This window comes from Sycon ciliatum, chromosome 1, assembly GCF_964019385.1.
Source record: "Sycon ciliatum chromosome 1, ocSycCili1.1, whole genome shotgun sequence".
In the NCBI taxonomy this organism is placed as follows: Eukaryota; Metazoa; Porifera; class Calcarea; order Leucosolenida; family Sycettidae; genus Sycon; species Sycon ciliatum.
Window position 1 is genome coordinate 8,859,843 of NC_088643.1, and position 15,976 is coordinate 8,875,818.

Genomic DNA, 15,976 nt, shown 5'->3' on the forward strand with positions numbered 1-15,976 from the left:
CAGATAGATGAGCCAGATAGATGAGCCAGATGAGCCAGATGAGCCAGATGAGCCAGATGAGCCAGATGAGCCAGATGAGCCAGATGAGCCAGATGAGCCAGATGAGCCAGATGAGCCAGATGAGCCAGATGAGCCAGATGAGCCAGATGAGCCAGATGAGCCAGATGAGCCAGATGAGCCAGATGAGCCAGATGAGCCAGATGAGCCAGATGAGCCAGATGAGCCAGATGAGCCAGATGAGCCAGATGAGCCAGATAGATGAGCCAGATGAGCCAGATGAGCCAGATGAGCCAGATGAGCCAGATGAGCCAGATAGATGAGCCAGATGAGCCAAATGAGCCAGATGAGCCAGATGAGCCAGATGAGCCAGATGAGCCAGATGAGCCAGATGAGCCAGATGAGCCAGATGAGCCAGATGAGCCAGATGAGCCAGATGAGCCAGATGAGCCAGATGAGCCAGATGAGCCAGATGAGCCAGATGAGCCAGATGAGCCAGATGAGCCAGATGAGCCAGATGAGCCAGATGAGCCAGATGAGCCAGATGAGCCAGATGAGCCAGATGAGCCAGATGAGCCAGATGAGCCAGATGAGCCAGATGAGCCAGATGAGCCAGATGAGCCAGATGAGCCAGATGAGCCAGATGAGCCAGATGAGCCAGATGAGCCAGATGAGCCAGATGAGCCAGATGAGCCAGATGAGCCAGATGAGCCAGATGAGCCAGATGAGCCAGATGAGCCAGATGAGCCAGATGAGCCAGATGAGCCAGATAAGCAAGATGAGCCAGATGAGCCAGATGAGCCAGATGAGCCAGATGAGCCAGATGAGCCAGATAGATGAGCCAGATGAGCAAGATGAGCCAGATGAGCCAGATGAGCCAGATAGAGGAGCCAGATGAGCCAGATGAGCCAGATAGAGGAGCCAGATGAGCCAGATGAGCCAGATGAGCCAGATGAGCCAGATGAGCCAGATGAGCCAGATGAGCCAGATGAGCCAGATGAGCCAGATGAGCCAGATGAGCCAGATGAGCCAGATGAGCCAGATGAGCCAGATGAGCCAGATGAGCCAGATGAGCCAGATGAGCCAGATGAGCCAGATGAGCCAGATGAGCCAGATGAGCCAGATGAGCCAGATGAGCCAGATGAGCCAGATGAGCCAGATGAGCCAGATGAGCCAGATGAGCCAGATGAGCCAGATGAGCCAGATGAGCCAGATGAGCCAGATGAGCCAGATGAGCCAGATGAGCCAGATGAGCCAGATGAGCCAGATGAGCCAGATGAGCCCAGATGAGCCAGATGAGCCAGATGAGCCAGATGAGCCAGATGAGCCAGATGAGCCAGATGAGCCAGATGAGCCAGATGAGCCAGATGAGCCAGATGAGCAAGATGAGCAAGATGAGCCAGATGAGCCAGATGAGCCAGATGAGCCAGATGAGCCAGATGAGCCAGATGAGCCAGATGAGCCAGATGAGCCAGATGAGCCAGATGAGCCAGATGAGCCAGATGAGCCAGATGAGCCAGATGAGCCAGATGAGCCAGATGAGCCCAGATGAGCCAGATGAGCCAGATGAGCCAGATGAGCCAGATGAGCCAGATGAGCCAGATGAGCCAGATGAGCCAGATGAGCCAGATGAGCCAGATGAGCCAGATGAGCCAGATGAGCCAGATGAGCCAGATGAGCCAGATGAGCCAGATGAGCCAGATGAGCCAGATGAGCCAGATGAGCCAGATGAGCCAGATGAGCCAGATGAGCCAGATGAGCCAGATGAGCCAGATGAGCCAGATGAGCCAGATGAGCCAGATGAGCCAGATGAGCCAGATGAGCCAGATGAGCCAGATGAGCCAGATGAGCCAAGATGAGCCAGATGAGCCAGATGAGCCAGATGAGCCAGATGAGCCAGATGAGCCAGATGAGCCAGATAGATGAGCCAGAGAGAGGAGCCAGAGATGAGCCAGATGGAGCCAGATGAGCCAGATGAGCCAGATGAGAACCAGATAAGAGAGCAGATAGAGGAGCCAATAGAGAGCCAGATAGAGGAGCCAGATAGAGGAGCCAGATAGAGGAGCCAGATAGAGGAGCCAGATAGAGGAGCCAGATAGAGGAGCCAGATAGAGGAGCCAGATAGAGGAGCCAGATAGAGGAGCCAGATAGAGGAGCCAGATAGAGGAGCCAGATAGAGGAGCCAGATAGAGGAGCCAGATAGAGGAGCCAGATAGAGGAGCCAGATAGAGGAGCCAGATGAGCCAGATGAGCCAGATGAGCCAGATGAGCCAGATGAGCCAGATGAGCCAGATGAGCCAGATGAGCCAGATGAGCCAGATGAGCCAGATGAGCCAGATGAGCCAGATGAGCCAGATGAGCCAGATGAGCCAGATGAGCCAGATGAGCCAGATGAGCCAGATGAGCCAGATGAGCCAGATGAGCCAGATGAGCCAGATGAGCCAGATGAGCCAGATGAGCCAGATGAGCCAGATGAGCCAGATGAGCCAGATGAGCCAGATGAGCCAGATGAGCCAGATGAGCCAGATGAGCCAGATGAGCCAGATGAGCCAGATGAGCCAGATGAGCCAGATGAGCCAGATGAGCCAGATGAGCCAGATGAGCCAGATGAGCCAGATGAGCCAGATGAGCCAGATGAGCCAGATGAGCCAGATGAGCCAGATGAGCCAGATGAGCCAGATGAGCCAGATGAGCCAGATGAGCCAGATGAGCCAGATGAGCCAGATGAGCCAGATGAGCCAGATGAGCCAGATGAGCCAGATGAGCCAGATGAGCCAGATGAGCCAGATGAGCCAGATGAGCCAGATGAGCCAGATGAGCCAGATGAGCCAGATGAGCCAGATGAGCCAGATGAGCCAGATGAGCCAGATGAGCCAGATGAGCCAGATAGATGAGCCAGATGAGCCAGATGAGCCAGATGAGCCAGATGAGCCAGATGAGCCAGATGAGCCAGATGAGCCAGATGAGCCAGATGAGCCAGATGAGCCAGATGAGCCAGATGAGCCAGATGAGCCAGATGAGCCAGATGAGCCAGATGAGCCAGATGAGCCAGATGAGCCAGATGAGCCAGATGAGCCAGATGAGCCAGATGAGCCAGATGAGCCAGATGAGCCAGATGAGCCAGATGAGCCAGATGAGCCAGATGAGCCAGATGAGCCAGATGCAGATGAGCCAGATGAGCCAGATGAGCCAGATGAGCCAGATGAGCCAGATGAGCCAGATGAGCCAGATGAGCCAGATGAGCCAGATGAGCCAGATGAGCCAGATGAGCCAGATGAGCCAGATGAGCCAGATGAGCCAGATGAGCCAGATGAGCCAGATGAGCCAGATGAGCCAGATGAGCCAGATGAGCCAGATGAGCCAGATGAGCCAGATGAGCCAGATGAGCCAGATGAGCCAGATGAGCCAGATGAGCCAGATGAGCCAGATGAGCCAGATGAGCCAGATGAGCCAGATGAGCCAGATGAGCCAGATGAGCCAGATGAGCCAGATGAGCCAGATGAGCCAGATGAGCCAGATGAGCCAGATGAGCCAGATGAGCCAGATGAGCCAGATGAGCCAGATGAGCCAGATGAGCCAGATGAGCCAGATGAGCCAGATGAGCCAGATGAGCCAGATGAGCCAGATGAGCCAGATGAGCCAGATGAGCCAGATGAGCCAGATGAGCCAGATGAGCCAGATGAGCCAGATGAGCCAGATGAGCCAGATGAGCCAGATGAGCCAGATGAGCCAGATGAGCCAGATGAGCCAGATGAGCCAGATGAGCCAGATGAGCCAGATGAGCCAGATGAGCCAGATGAGCCAGATGAGCCAGATGAGCCAGATGAGCCAGATGAGCCAGATGAGCCAGATGAGCCAGATGAGCCAGATGAGCCAGATGAGCCAGATGAGCCAGATGAGCCAGATGAGCCAGATGAGCCAGATGAGCCAGATGAGCCAGATGAGCCAGATGAGCCAGATAGAGGAGCCAGATAGAGGAGCCAGATAGAGGAGCCAGATAGAGGAGCCAGATAGAGGAGCCAGATAGAGGAGCCAGATAGAGGAGCCAGATAGAGGAGCCAGATAGAGGAGCCAGATAGAGGAGCCAGATAGAGGAGCCAGATAGAGGAGCCAGATAGAGGAGCCAGATAGAGGAGCCAGATAGAGGAGCCAGATAGAGGAGCCAGATAGAGGAGCCAGATAGAGGAGCCAGATAGAGGAGCCAGATAGAGGAGCCAGATAGAGGAGCCAGATAGAGGAGCGGAGCCAGATAGAGGAGCCAGATAGAGGAGCCAGATAGAGGAGCCAGATAGAGGAGCCAGATAGAGGAGCCAGATAGAGGAGCCAGATGAGCCAGATGAGCCAGATGAGCCAGATGAGCCAGATGAGCCAGATGAGCCAGATGAGCCAGATGAGCCAGATGAGCCAGATGAGCCAGATGAGCCAGATGAGCCAGATGAGCCAGATGAGCCAGATGAGCCAGATGAGCCAGATGAGCCAGATGAGCCAGATGAGCCAGATGAGCCAGATGAGCCAGATGAGCCAGATGAGCCAGATGAGCCAGATGAGCCAGATGAGCCAGATGAGCCAGATGAGCCAGATGAGCCAGATGAGCCAGATGAGCCAGATGAGCCAGATGAGCCAGATGAGCCAGATGAGCCAGATGAGCCAGATGAGCCAGATGAGCCAGATGAGCCAGATGAGCCAGATGAGCCAGATGAGCCAGATGAGCCAGATGAGCCAGATGAGCCAGATGAGCCAGATGAGCCAGATGAGCCAGATGAGCCAGATGAGCCAGATGAGCCAGATGAGCCAGATGAGCCAGATGAGCCAGATGAGCCAGATGAGCCAGATGAGCCAGATGAGCCAGATGAGCCAGATGAGCCAGATGAGCCAGATGAGCCAGATGAGCCAGATGAGCCAGATGAGCCAGATGAGCCAGATGAGCCAGATGAGCCAGATGAGCCAGATGAGCCAGATGAGCCAGATGAGCCAGATGAGCCAGATGAGCCAGATGAGCCAGATGAGCCAGATGAGCCAGATGAGCCAGATGAGCCAGATGAGCCAGATGAGCCAGATGAGCCAGATGAGCCAGATGAGCCAGATGAGCCAGATGAGCCAGATGAGCCAGATGAGCCAGATGAGCCAGATGAGCCAGATGAGCCAGATGAGCCAGATGAGCCAGATGAGCCAGATGAGCCAGATGAGCCAGATGAGCCAGATGAGCCAGATGAGCCAGATGAGCCAGATGAGCCAGATGAGCCAGATGAGCCAGATGAGCCAGATGAGCCAGATGAGCCAGATGAGCCAGATGAGCCAGATGAGCCAGATGAGCCAGATGAGCCAGATGAGCCAGATGAGCCAGATGAGCCAGATGAGCCAGATGAGCCAGATGAGCCAGATGAGCCAGATGAGCCAGATGAGCCAGATGAGCCAGATGAGCCAGATGAGCCAGATGAGCCAGATGAGCCAGATGAGCCAGATGAGCCAGATGAGCCAGATGAGCCAGATGAGCCAGATGAGCCAGATGAGCCAGATGAGCCAGATGAGCCAGATGAGCCAGATGAGCCAGATGAGCCAGATGAGCCAGATGAGCCAGATGAGCCAGATGAGCCAGATGAGCCAGATGAGCCAGATGAGCCAGATGAGCCAGATGAGCCAGATGAGCCAGATGAGCCAGATGAGCCAGATGAGCCAGATGAGCCAGATGAGCCAGATGAGCCAGATGAGCCAGATGAGCCAGATGAGCCAGATGAGCCAGATGAGCCAGATGAGCCAGATGAGCCAGATGAGCCAGATGAGCCAGATGAGCCAGATGAGCCAGATGAGCCAGATGAGCCAGATGAGCCAGATGAGCCAGATGAGCCAGATGAGCCAGATGAGCCAGATGAGCCAGATGAGCCAGATGAGCCAGATGAGCCAGATGAGCCAGATGAGCCAGATGAGCCAGATGAGCCAGATGAGCCAGATGAGCCAGATGAGCCAGATGAGCCAGATGAGCCAGATGAGCCAGATGAGCCAGATGAGCCAGATGAGCCAGATGAGCCAGATGAGCCAGATGAGCCAGATGAGCCAGATGAGCCAGATGAGCCAGATGAGCCAGATGAGCCAGATGAGCCAGATGAGCCAGATGAGCCAGATGAGCCAGATGAGCCAGATGAGCCAGATGAGCCAGATGAGCCAGATGAGCCAGATGAGCCAGATGAGCCAGATGAGCCAGATGAGCCAGATGAGCCAGATGAGCCAGATGAGCCAGATGAGCCAGATGAGCCAGATGAGCCAGATGAGCCAGATGAGCCAGATGAGCCAGATGAGCCAGATGAGCCAGATGAGCCAGATGAGCCAGATGAGCCAGATGAGCCAGATGAGCCAGATGAGCCAGATGAGCCAGATGAGCCAGATGAGCCAGATGAGCCAGATGAGCCAGATGAGCCAGATGAGCCAGATGAGCCAGATGAGCCAGATGAGCCAGATGAGCCAGATGAGCCAGATGAGCCAGATGAGCCAGATGAGCCAGATGAGCCAGATGAGCCAGATGAGCCAGATGAGCCAGATGAGCCAGATGAGCCAGATGAGCCAGATGAGCCAGATGAGCCAGATGAGCCAGATGAGCCAGATGAGCCAGATGAGCCAGATGAGCCAGATGAGCCAGATGAGCCAGATGAGCCAGATGAGCCAGATGAGCCAGATGAGCCAGATGAGCCAGATGAGCCAGATGAGCCAGATGAGCCAGATGAGCCAGATGAGCCAGATGAGCCAGATGAGCCAGATGAGCCAGATGAGCCAGATGAGCCAGATGAGCCAGATGAGCCAGATGAGCCAGATGAGCCAGATGAGCCAGATGAGCCAGATGAGCCAGATGAGCCAGATGAGCCAGATGAGCCAGATGAGCCAGATGAGCCAGATGAGCCAGATGAGCCAGATGAGCCAGATGAGCCAGATGAGCCAGATGAGCCAGATGAGCCAGATGAGCCAGATGAGCCAGATGAGCCAGATGAGCCAGATGAGCCAGATGAGCCAGATGAGCCAGATGAGCCAGATGAGCCAGATGAGCCAGATGAGCCAGATGAGCCAGATGAGCCAGATGAGCCAGATGAGCCAGATGAGCCAGATGAGCCAGATGAGCCAGATGAGCCAGATGAGCCAGATGAGCCAGATGAGCCAGATGAGCCAGATGAGCCAGATGAGCCAGATGAGCCAGATGAGCCAGATGAGCCAGATGAGCCAGATGAGCCAGATGAGCCAGATGAGCCAGATGAGCCAGATGAGCCAGATGAGCCAGATGAGCCAGATGAGCCAGATGAGCCAGATGAGCCAGATGAGCCAGATGAGCCAGATGAGCCAGATGAGCCAGATGAGCCAGATGAGCCAGATGAGCCAGATGAGCCAGATGAGCCAGATGAGCCAGATGAGCCAGATGAGCCAGATGAGCCAGATGAGCCAGATGAGCCAGATGAGCCAGATGAGCCAGATGAGCCAGATGAGCCAGATGAGCCAGATGAGCCAGATGAGCCAGATGAGCCAGATGAGCCAGATGAGCCAGATGAGCCAGATGAGCCAGATGAGCCAGATGAGCCAGATGAGCCAGATGAGCCAGATGAGCCAGATGAGCCAGATGAGCCAGATGAGCCAGATGAGCCAGATGAGCCAGATGAGCCAGATGAGCCAGATGAGCCAGATGAGCCAGATGAGCCAGATGAGCCAGATGAGCCAGATGAGCCAGATGAGCCAGATGAGCCAGATGAGCCATGTTTTGCCGAAGAAGTGGCTTTGTTGAGCGATGGCCAGCCTGTCAGCACCAGCAGTCGTCTACGACAGCTAGCACCAGCCATTGATGAGGACGGGATCCTGCGGGTTCAGGGTCGCCTCACACATGCGACGGAAATGGCGTACAGTGCGAAACATCCGGCTATCCTGTGTCCGAAGCATAGGTACACACAGCTCCTAGTCCACGAATACCATCTGCGTTCTGGCCATCATGGACACGAGAGGACATTGAATGAGCTTCGCCAGCAGTACTGGGTGACGACAGGTCGAGCAGCTGTGAAGCGAGCATGGTCTGAGTGTCAATACTGCAAGAACCAACGAGCCAATCCCAAGCCACCTGTAATGGGAAATCTACCTGTCCAGCGCTTGACCCCGTTCCTGCGACCATTCACGTTCACCGGGCTGGACTATTTCGGGCCGTTGCACATCAAGATCGGGAGGCGCCGCGAACTACGCTACGGTGCGTTGTTCACATGTCTGAGTACCCGCGCTGTACATTTGGAAGTGGCTCACTCTCTGAACACTGATAGTGCCATCATGGCAATCAGGCGAATGTGCGCCCGGCGAGGTTGCCCCCAAGAAATCCACTCGGATAATGGAACCAATTTCCGAGGAGCTGACAGGGAGCTGAAGGCGGCATTGGAAGATTTCCGCCAAGACCGACTAGCCGCTGAGTGTTCCAGTAAGGGCATCTCATGGCACTTCAACCCGCCACTTGCTCCCCACATGGGTGGAAGCTGGGAGCGCCTCGTCAGAGCAGTGAAGATCGCTATGAAATCCGTCATGAAGGAGCGTGTCGTGACAGAAGAAGTACTAGCCACAGTCTTCGCTGAAGCCGAGCAACTCGTGAATAGTCGGCCGCTGACTCACGTCTCAGTAGATCCTGATGATGAAGAGTCCCTCACACCCAACCACTTCCTCATTGGGTCCAGTAGTGCAACTAGTCGGCCAGGCGTGTTTGTAGATGCTGATTTGAGCCTGAGGAAGCACTGGCGGATTGCACAGAAGATCACCGACGAATTCTGGAAGAGGTGGATCTTGGAATACCGGCCAGAACTCACCAGGCGGAGGAAGTGGCAGGACGGCACACCGTCACTGGCTGTAGGTGATGTCGTGGTGATCGTCGACAGCAACCAGCCACGAGGGCAGTGGCCTCGGGGCCGACTAGAGGCTGTACACCCGGGCAGTGATGGCGTTGTGCGGGTGGCAGATGTGCGCACCAAGTCTGGACTGTACCGGCGCCCAGTCGTTAAGCTTGCCAAGCTGGACGTGCTGCGCTAACTTTGTTTGTGACTTGTAACAGGTCATCGGTTCCCTGTTACCAGGGGGGGGGGGGGGGAGAATGTTACAGACCCTTGCACATGAATTCACAATTATTGTATTTGCTCGTTCGAATTTATTTGTATTTTGTCTCTCTCACCTTTCACTATTCCTGAGTTGATCACGTACCTGCGTGCTCCACTCTGCTGCAGTTAGAGGCAGCTACTCTACATGCAGTCGAGTCGATTCTATTGTGTATCTGCATGTCTCCTTGACGATATCTGTCCAGCTCTAAATAATTAGAATTAAATTCCTTCACTCTTCTCTCTCTCGCTTCTTCTCTTCAATTTATTTATTTTCGCTTCTCTCAGTTATTTTTGTTTTGTTTGTACTTTGTACGCTATCGCTCTATCTGCATGACGCGATGCAGTTTATGTATGTCGTCACCATGGTCACTCCTTGGGGCGCCGTGCCTGCACCTTTGGGGCGCAGTGCACCGGATGTGCAGTGACCTCTACGATGTACGCCAGAGCTAGGCATCTTTTTGGCTGCATGTTTCCTTTTGCGCGGCCAGCTTTTCTGCTTGAGGCTACATGTATGCGTGTCACGCTTTGCTTTTCAGAACTCTTTGAGATTCAGTTTTATTCCACTTTGTAAAGAACAAGTAATGGTTCGAAGGAAATCTTGTCTACCATGGCCACAGGGCCGCAACATGGTCCTTCGAGCCGGATGAGCAGTTCTAAAGAAATATACAGTCTTCAGATTACAGAAACACAGCAATGATGCTGCGAAATCGTAGAGGTAAGGGCGAAACGGATATGGCCGATGTCGCCGAGCAGGCTGCTGAGCTGGAGTTGCCAGCATCCCCTGCCTCACTCGCCTCATCGATGAGATCGTCCTCCTCCGTGAAACGGCAAAAAGCGGAGGCCAATTTGGAGATGGCACGACGTTTGATGGCAATTGAGGAGGCGGATGCGCAAGAACGACTGGATAGGCAGAGGCGCTTGCTTCAATTGGAGTTGGAGGCGCGCCATGCCCAAATCGACAGCACCTCGTCCTCTCGTTCGCGACGATCGTCTCGTCCTGCATCCAGTGCGCCGACACAGCATTTGAGGCCGTTGTTGGCATCGTCGACTACCCGATCAGCAGCGTCGTTGATCAGCTCTGGCCAGGAGAATAAAGTAGAAGTAAGCTCATCTCAGCCCCGATTAGAAACAGTGTGTAAACTTCCGGGAAAGTCCGCCTTGACAGCTACTAGGCATTGGGTAGAGACCCAGAAACCCGTCACTGCACACGCCACATTTGCGGCAGGGACAACAGCAACAAAGCCAGCTAAGGAGAGTCCTGAGGCTGGAGGCCTGCACCCAGCGCAAGCAGCATACGGCATGCAGAAGTTTCTGATCCGACAGACGGTTGGTCGTGACTTGCCGGCATTCTCTGGCGACTCGGAGGAGTGGCCCATATTCGCCTCTACCCACCAGAGGACGTCAGACGAGTGTGGGTTTTCGCCATCGGAGAATGTAATTCGTCTGCAACGTTGCCTAAAAGGCCCAGCCAAGGCTGCCGTCGGAGCGATGCTCACCGTGCCGGAGAATCTGCCGACAGTACTCCAGGTCCTGGAAAGCCGGTTTGGTCGACCTGATGCTGTGATTGCTGCCATGATCGGGAAAGCCAAGGCCATTGGACAGGTCAAGCCAGGAGACTTTGATAGTCTTATCAACCTGTCCACTGCTGTGACGACTCTAGTTACTACCATGGAGCACCTTCGAAGTGAAGGTCACATGTACAACCCTCAGCTACGTCAAGAGCTTGTTGGTAGGTTGCCAACATCCCTGCGACTGCAGTGGGGAGAAGTACTTGTGCGTCAGGGTAGCCATGACATCAGCTTGCGAGTGTTTTCTTTGTGGCTGGCGGACAAGGCCGAAGCAGCTGTGCGCGTCGTGGATCTGCCGGGTACCCGAACCGACAAGACGCAGCGGGTTTACAGTCACCAGGAAGTTTCGACAGTACACAGCACAGCAGCAGCGATGGCACCAGCAAGTGCAACCAGTAAAACTCAGTCAGCCTGCCTTTGCTGCAAACAAGTGCAGCATGCCCTCAGTAAGTGTTCAACATTCACGAAGCTTGGCCAGAAAGCCCGTTTTGAGCTGGTAAAACGTCATCGTCTTTGCTTTTCTTGCCTGGCCAGTGGACACGCTACCAGGAAGTGTGGCAGCAGGAAGCAGTGCAGTGAGCCTGACTGCAAGTACCACCATCATGTGCTCCTGCACAAGGGCAAGGCCGCAGAGAAGCCAGTCGACACTTGTGGGCACACTGGTATTCCTGGTGCAACCCGAGTGTTGCTGAGAGTGTTGCCAGTGACGGTTAGTGGCCCAAAGGGCTGTGTGGAGACACTTGCTCTGCTGGACGAAGCCTCAACTGTCACGCTAATGGACAAGGCCTTAGCGGATGACATAGGTGCTGTTGGACAGTCGGATCCCCTGCATATGGCATGGACGAATTCGACGACGCACACGGACAACTCGTCATGCAGAGTCTCTGTATTGGTCAATGGCAGCGATGGCACCCAGCATCAAATGGATGATGTGAGAACAGCCAAGGACCTCAAGTTGCATTCGCAGTCAATAGATGGCAGAGGGCTGGCGAATCGATGGCCTCATTTAGATGACTCCAGAGGGGCGTCGTACCCAGCAGTACAACCGAGGATGCTCATTGGGCAAGACAATGGACACCTCACAGTGGCACGTGAAGTCGTCGAAGGCCCGCCAAATGCACCTATGCTGACGAGAACCCTTCTTGGTTGGGTAGTGCACGGTCGCATTGGAGCCCGGACTCACCAAGATCAACTCGAACCGGAGGCGATCTACCACATCTGGCAGCCTGAGTCGGATTTGCACCAACTAGTGAAAGAGTCATTCACCATTGAGAACTTTGGCGTTGTACCGTCTGCTTCTGCTGGCAAGCCAAAGGCCATGATCCGTGCTGAAAGTATCCTGAACGACACCACGGTTCGCGTTGGTGACCGGTATGAGACAGGCCTCCTCTGGAAGTCAGATCAGCCCAAGCTTCCGTCCAGCCAAGACATGGCTTTCAACCGTCTAATGGGCATAGAAAGAAAGATGGCTAAGTCTCCAGAATTCGCAGCAGAGTATGCCCAGAAGATCGATGAGTACGTTCAGAAAGGCTACGCTCGTAAGCTAACACCAGCAGAGGCTGCCGAGCAAACCGCACATACCTGGTACCTACCACATTTCGCTGTGTTCAATCCGAACAAGCCCGGGAAGCTGCGTTTCGTATTCGACGCGGCCGCCAAAGCTAGAGGGATGTCGCTAAATGACGCACTGCTCCCAGGCCCAGATTTGCTGAACCAGCTCGTGGGTGTCCTGATGAAGTTCCGCCAACGTGCTATTGCCTTTGCGGCTGACATCAAAGAGATGTTTCATCAAGTTCGGATACGCCTAGAAGACCAGCCAGCTCAGCGCTTCCTGTGGCGACAACCTGGTGAGACTGGCCCGCCTGACACGTACGTCATGGAAGTCATGATCTTTGGCGCAGTGTCATCGCCATGCTCCGCGCAGTTCACGATGCGGCGCAATGCTGAGGAGCACCGCGAGGAATTCGCTGCTGTAGCCGCAGCATGCGAGGAGAACTACTACATGGACGACTACCTGGACAGCGTCGATACTACCGACCAGGCGGTACAGCGTGTAGCCGATACAATTGAGATCCAGCAGCGAGGCGGGTTTACGATCCGCAACTGGATTAGCAACTGTAGCGAAGTGATGATGAGTGTGCCAGCTGATATGAGAACAGCTGGAGTCGTTGACCTCAGCTCACAACTGCCTGTGGAGCGCATGCTGGGTCTTCGGTGGGACCCGAACAGTGACCAGTTCCTGTTTCAACTCAACGTGACACGCCGAGAGCAGCTGTCTGCCGCGCATCCCACCAAGCGATCCCTACTCAGCATCGTCATGTCAGTTTTCGACCCGCTAGGCTTCCTGGCTGCGTTTGTCATTGCCGCACGGATACTCCTCCAGGACATCTGGTTGAGCGGCATCGGTTGGGATGATGAGATTCCACCCGAGCTGCTATCGCGCTGGCAGATTTGGTGTGGACAGCTGCTGGAGATCAGCAAGTTCAGAATCTCACGTGCGTACTCCTGTTTCACGTCGTCCGCTACTGACTTGTCTCTACATGTGTTCTGCGATGCCAGCAGTAAAGCGTTTGCGGCAGTGGCGTACCTGAGAGTGGAGCACGCAGATGACGTCGAGTGCACCTTGGTTGCCGCCAAGACTAGAGTAGCCCCGCTGAAACCAACATCCATTCCACGTCTGGAGCTCCAAGCTGCAGTGCTTGGCTGTCGACTCGCCCAGATGTTAGCTCAAGAGCATGGGCTTAAGTGGCACAGCACCTGTTTCTGGTCAGCCTCCAGAACCGTTCTCCAATGGATCAAGTCAGATGCGCGACAGTTCAAGCCGTTTGTCGCTCACCGAGTAGCTGAGATCTGCGACGCCAGTGAGGCCAGCAGTTGGCACTGGGTACCAACACTGCTGAATGTTGCAGATGATGCATCTCGTGGTATCTCCATGCACGAGCTGAGCTGCGGCCGATGGAAGTCTGGTCCGGAATTTCTAATGCAGTCACGGGAAGCGTGGCCAGCTGCACCCGCAACGTCGGATGAGTGCATCGACACGACCGAAGTGAAGAAGGAGTTTGTTGCGGCGACAACATCCCCGCCAAGGCCCCAGCAAATTGCCGAAGCGCTGCCTGACGTCAACCGATTCTCGTCATGGAAACGTCTCATCTGCACAACCGCGTATGTTGCCAGGTTCATCGCAAACACACGGGCCAGAGTTCGCGGCCAAACTGTCGGATCAACTGCGGCCATCTCAGCCAAGGAAATGGATGCGGCCGAGCAGCTCTGGATGCAATCTGTGCAGGCAGAGTGTTTTGCCGAAGAAGTGGCTTTGTTGAGCGATGGCCAGCCTGTCAGCACCAGCAGTCGTCTACGACAGCTAGCACCAGCCATTGATGAGGACGGGATCCTGCGGGTTCAGGGTCGCCTCACACATGCGACGGAAATGGCGTACAGTGCGAAACATCCGGCTATCCTGTGTCCGAAGCATAGGTACACACAGCTCCTAGTCCACGAATACCATCTGCGTTCTGGCCATCATGGACACGAGAGGACATTGAATGAGCTTCGCCAGCAGTACTGGGTGACGACAGGTCGAGCAGCTGTGAAGCGAGCATGGTCTGAGTGTCAATACTGCAAGAACCAACGAGCCAATCCCAAGCCACCTGTAATGGGAAATCTACCTGTCCAGCGCTTGACCCCGTTCCTGCGACCATTCACGTTCACCGGGCTGGACTATTTCGGGCCGTTGCACATCAAGATCGGGAGGCGCCGCGAACTACGCTACGGTGCGTTGTTCACATGTCTGAGTACCCGCGCTGTACATTTGGAAGTGGCTCACTCTCTCATGGCAATCAGGCGAATGTGCGCCCGGCGAGGTTGCCCCCAAGAAATCCACTCGGATAATGGAACCAATTTCCGAGGAGCTGACAGGGAGCTGAAGGCGGCATTGGAAGATTTCCGCCAAGACCGACTAGCCGCTGAGTGTTCCAGTAAGGGCATCTCATGGCACTTCAACCCGCCACTTGCTCCCCACATGGGTGGAAGCTGGGAGCGCCTCGTCAGAGCAGTGAAGATCGCTATGAAATCCGTCATGAAGGAGCGTGTCGTGACAGAAGAAGTACTAGCCACAGTCTTCGCTGAAGCCGAGCAACTCGTGAATAGTCGGCCGCTGACTCACGTCTCAGTAGATCCTGATGATGAAGAGTCCCTCACACCCAACCACTTCCTCATTGGGTCCAGTAGTGCAACTGGTCGGCCAGGCGTGTTTGTAGATGCTGATTTGAGCCTGAGGAAGCACTGGCGGATTGCACAGAAGATCACCGACGAATTCTGGAAGAGGTGGATCTTGGAATACCGGCCAGAACTCACCAGGCGGAGGAAGTGGCAGGACGGCACACCGTCACTGGCTGTAGGTGATGTCGTGGTGATCGTCGACAGCAACCAGCCACGAGGGCAGTGGCCTCGGGGCCGACTAGAGGCTGTACACCCGGGCAGTGATGGCGTTGTGCGGGTGGCAGATGTGCGCACCAAGTCTGGACTGTACCGGCGCTCAGTCGTTAAGCTTGCCAAGCTGGACGTGCTGCGCTAACTTTGTTTGTGACTTGTAACAGGTCATCGGTTCCCTGTTACCAGGGGGGGGGGGGGGAGAATGTTACAGACCCTTGCACATGAATTCACAATTATTGTATTTGCTCGTTCGAATTTATTTGTATTTTGTCTCTCTCACCTTTCACTATTCCTGAGTTGATCACGTACCTGCGTGCTCCACTCTGCTGCAGTTAGAGGCAGCTACTCTACATGCAGTCGAGTCGATTCTATTGTGTATCTGCATGTCTCCTTGACGATATCTGTCCAGCTCTAAATAATTAGAATTAAATTCCTTCACTCTTCTCTCTCTCGCTTCTTCTCTTCAATTTATTTATTTTCGCTTCTCTCAGTTATTTTTGTTTTGTTTGTACTTTGTACGCTATCGCTCTATCTGCATGACGCGATGCAGTTTATGTATGTCGTCACCATGGTCACTCCTTGGGGCGCCGTGCCTGCACCTTTGGGGCGCAGTGCACCGGATGTGCAGTGACCTCTACGATGTACGCCAGAGCTAGGCATCTTTTTGGCTGCATGTTTCCTTTTGCGCGGCCAGCTTTTCTGCTTGAGGCTACATGTATGCGTGTCACGCTTTGCTTTTCAGAACTCTTTGAGATTCAGTTTTATTCCACTTTGTAAAGAACAAGTAATGGTTCGAAGGAAATCTTGTCTACCATGGCCACAGGGCCGCAACAAGCCAGATGAGCCAGATGAGCCAGATGAGCCAGATAGATGAGCCAGATGAGCCAG

At 54.6% G+C, this 15,976-nt stretch overlaps 2 protein-coding genes across 2 annotated transcripts; both read left to right on the forward strand.

Annotated features, from left to right (window-relative positions):
* Nucleotides 1–7,860: 7,860 nt before the first annotated feature.
* On the forward strand, nt 7,861–9,024 carry LOC135808888 (uncharacterized). The gene has a single exon (XM_065322165.1). It carries the CDS (start codon nt 7,861–7,863, stop codon nt 9,022–9,024), a length of 1,164 nt encoding a protein of 387 aa, XP_065178237.1.
* A 797-nt stretch (nt 9,025–9,821) lies between these two features.
* On the forward strand, nt 9,822–15,230 carry LOC135808982 (uncharacterized). Its single transcript, XM_065322271.1, has one exon. The coding sequence runs from the start codon at nt 9,822–9,824 to the stop codon at nt 15,228–15,230; it is 5,409 nt and encodes a 1,802-aa protein (XP_065178343.1).
* Nucleotides 15,231–15,976: the final 746 nt, after the last annotated feature.

Excerpts from the sequence above, each read along its gene's own strand:
- LOC135808982 (XM_065322271.1), top strand. The coding sequence starts at position 9,822 with ATGGCCGATGTCGCCGAGCAGGCTGCTGAGCTGGAGTTGCCAGCATCC.
- LOC135808888 (XM_065322165.1), top strand. The coding sequence starts at position 7,861 with ATGGCGTACAGTGCGAAACATCCGGCTATCCTGTGTCCGAAGCATAGG.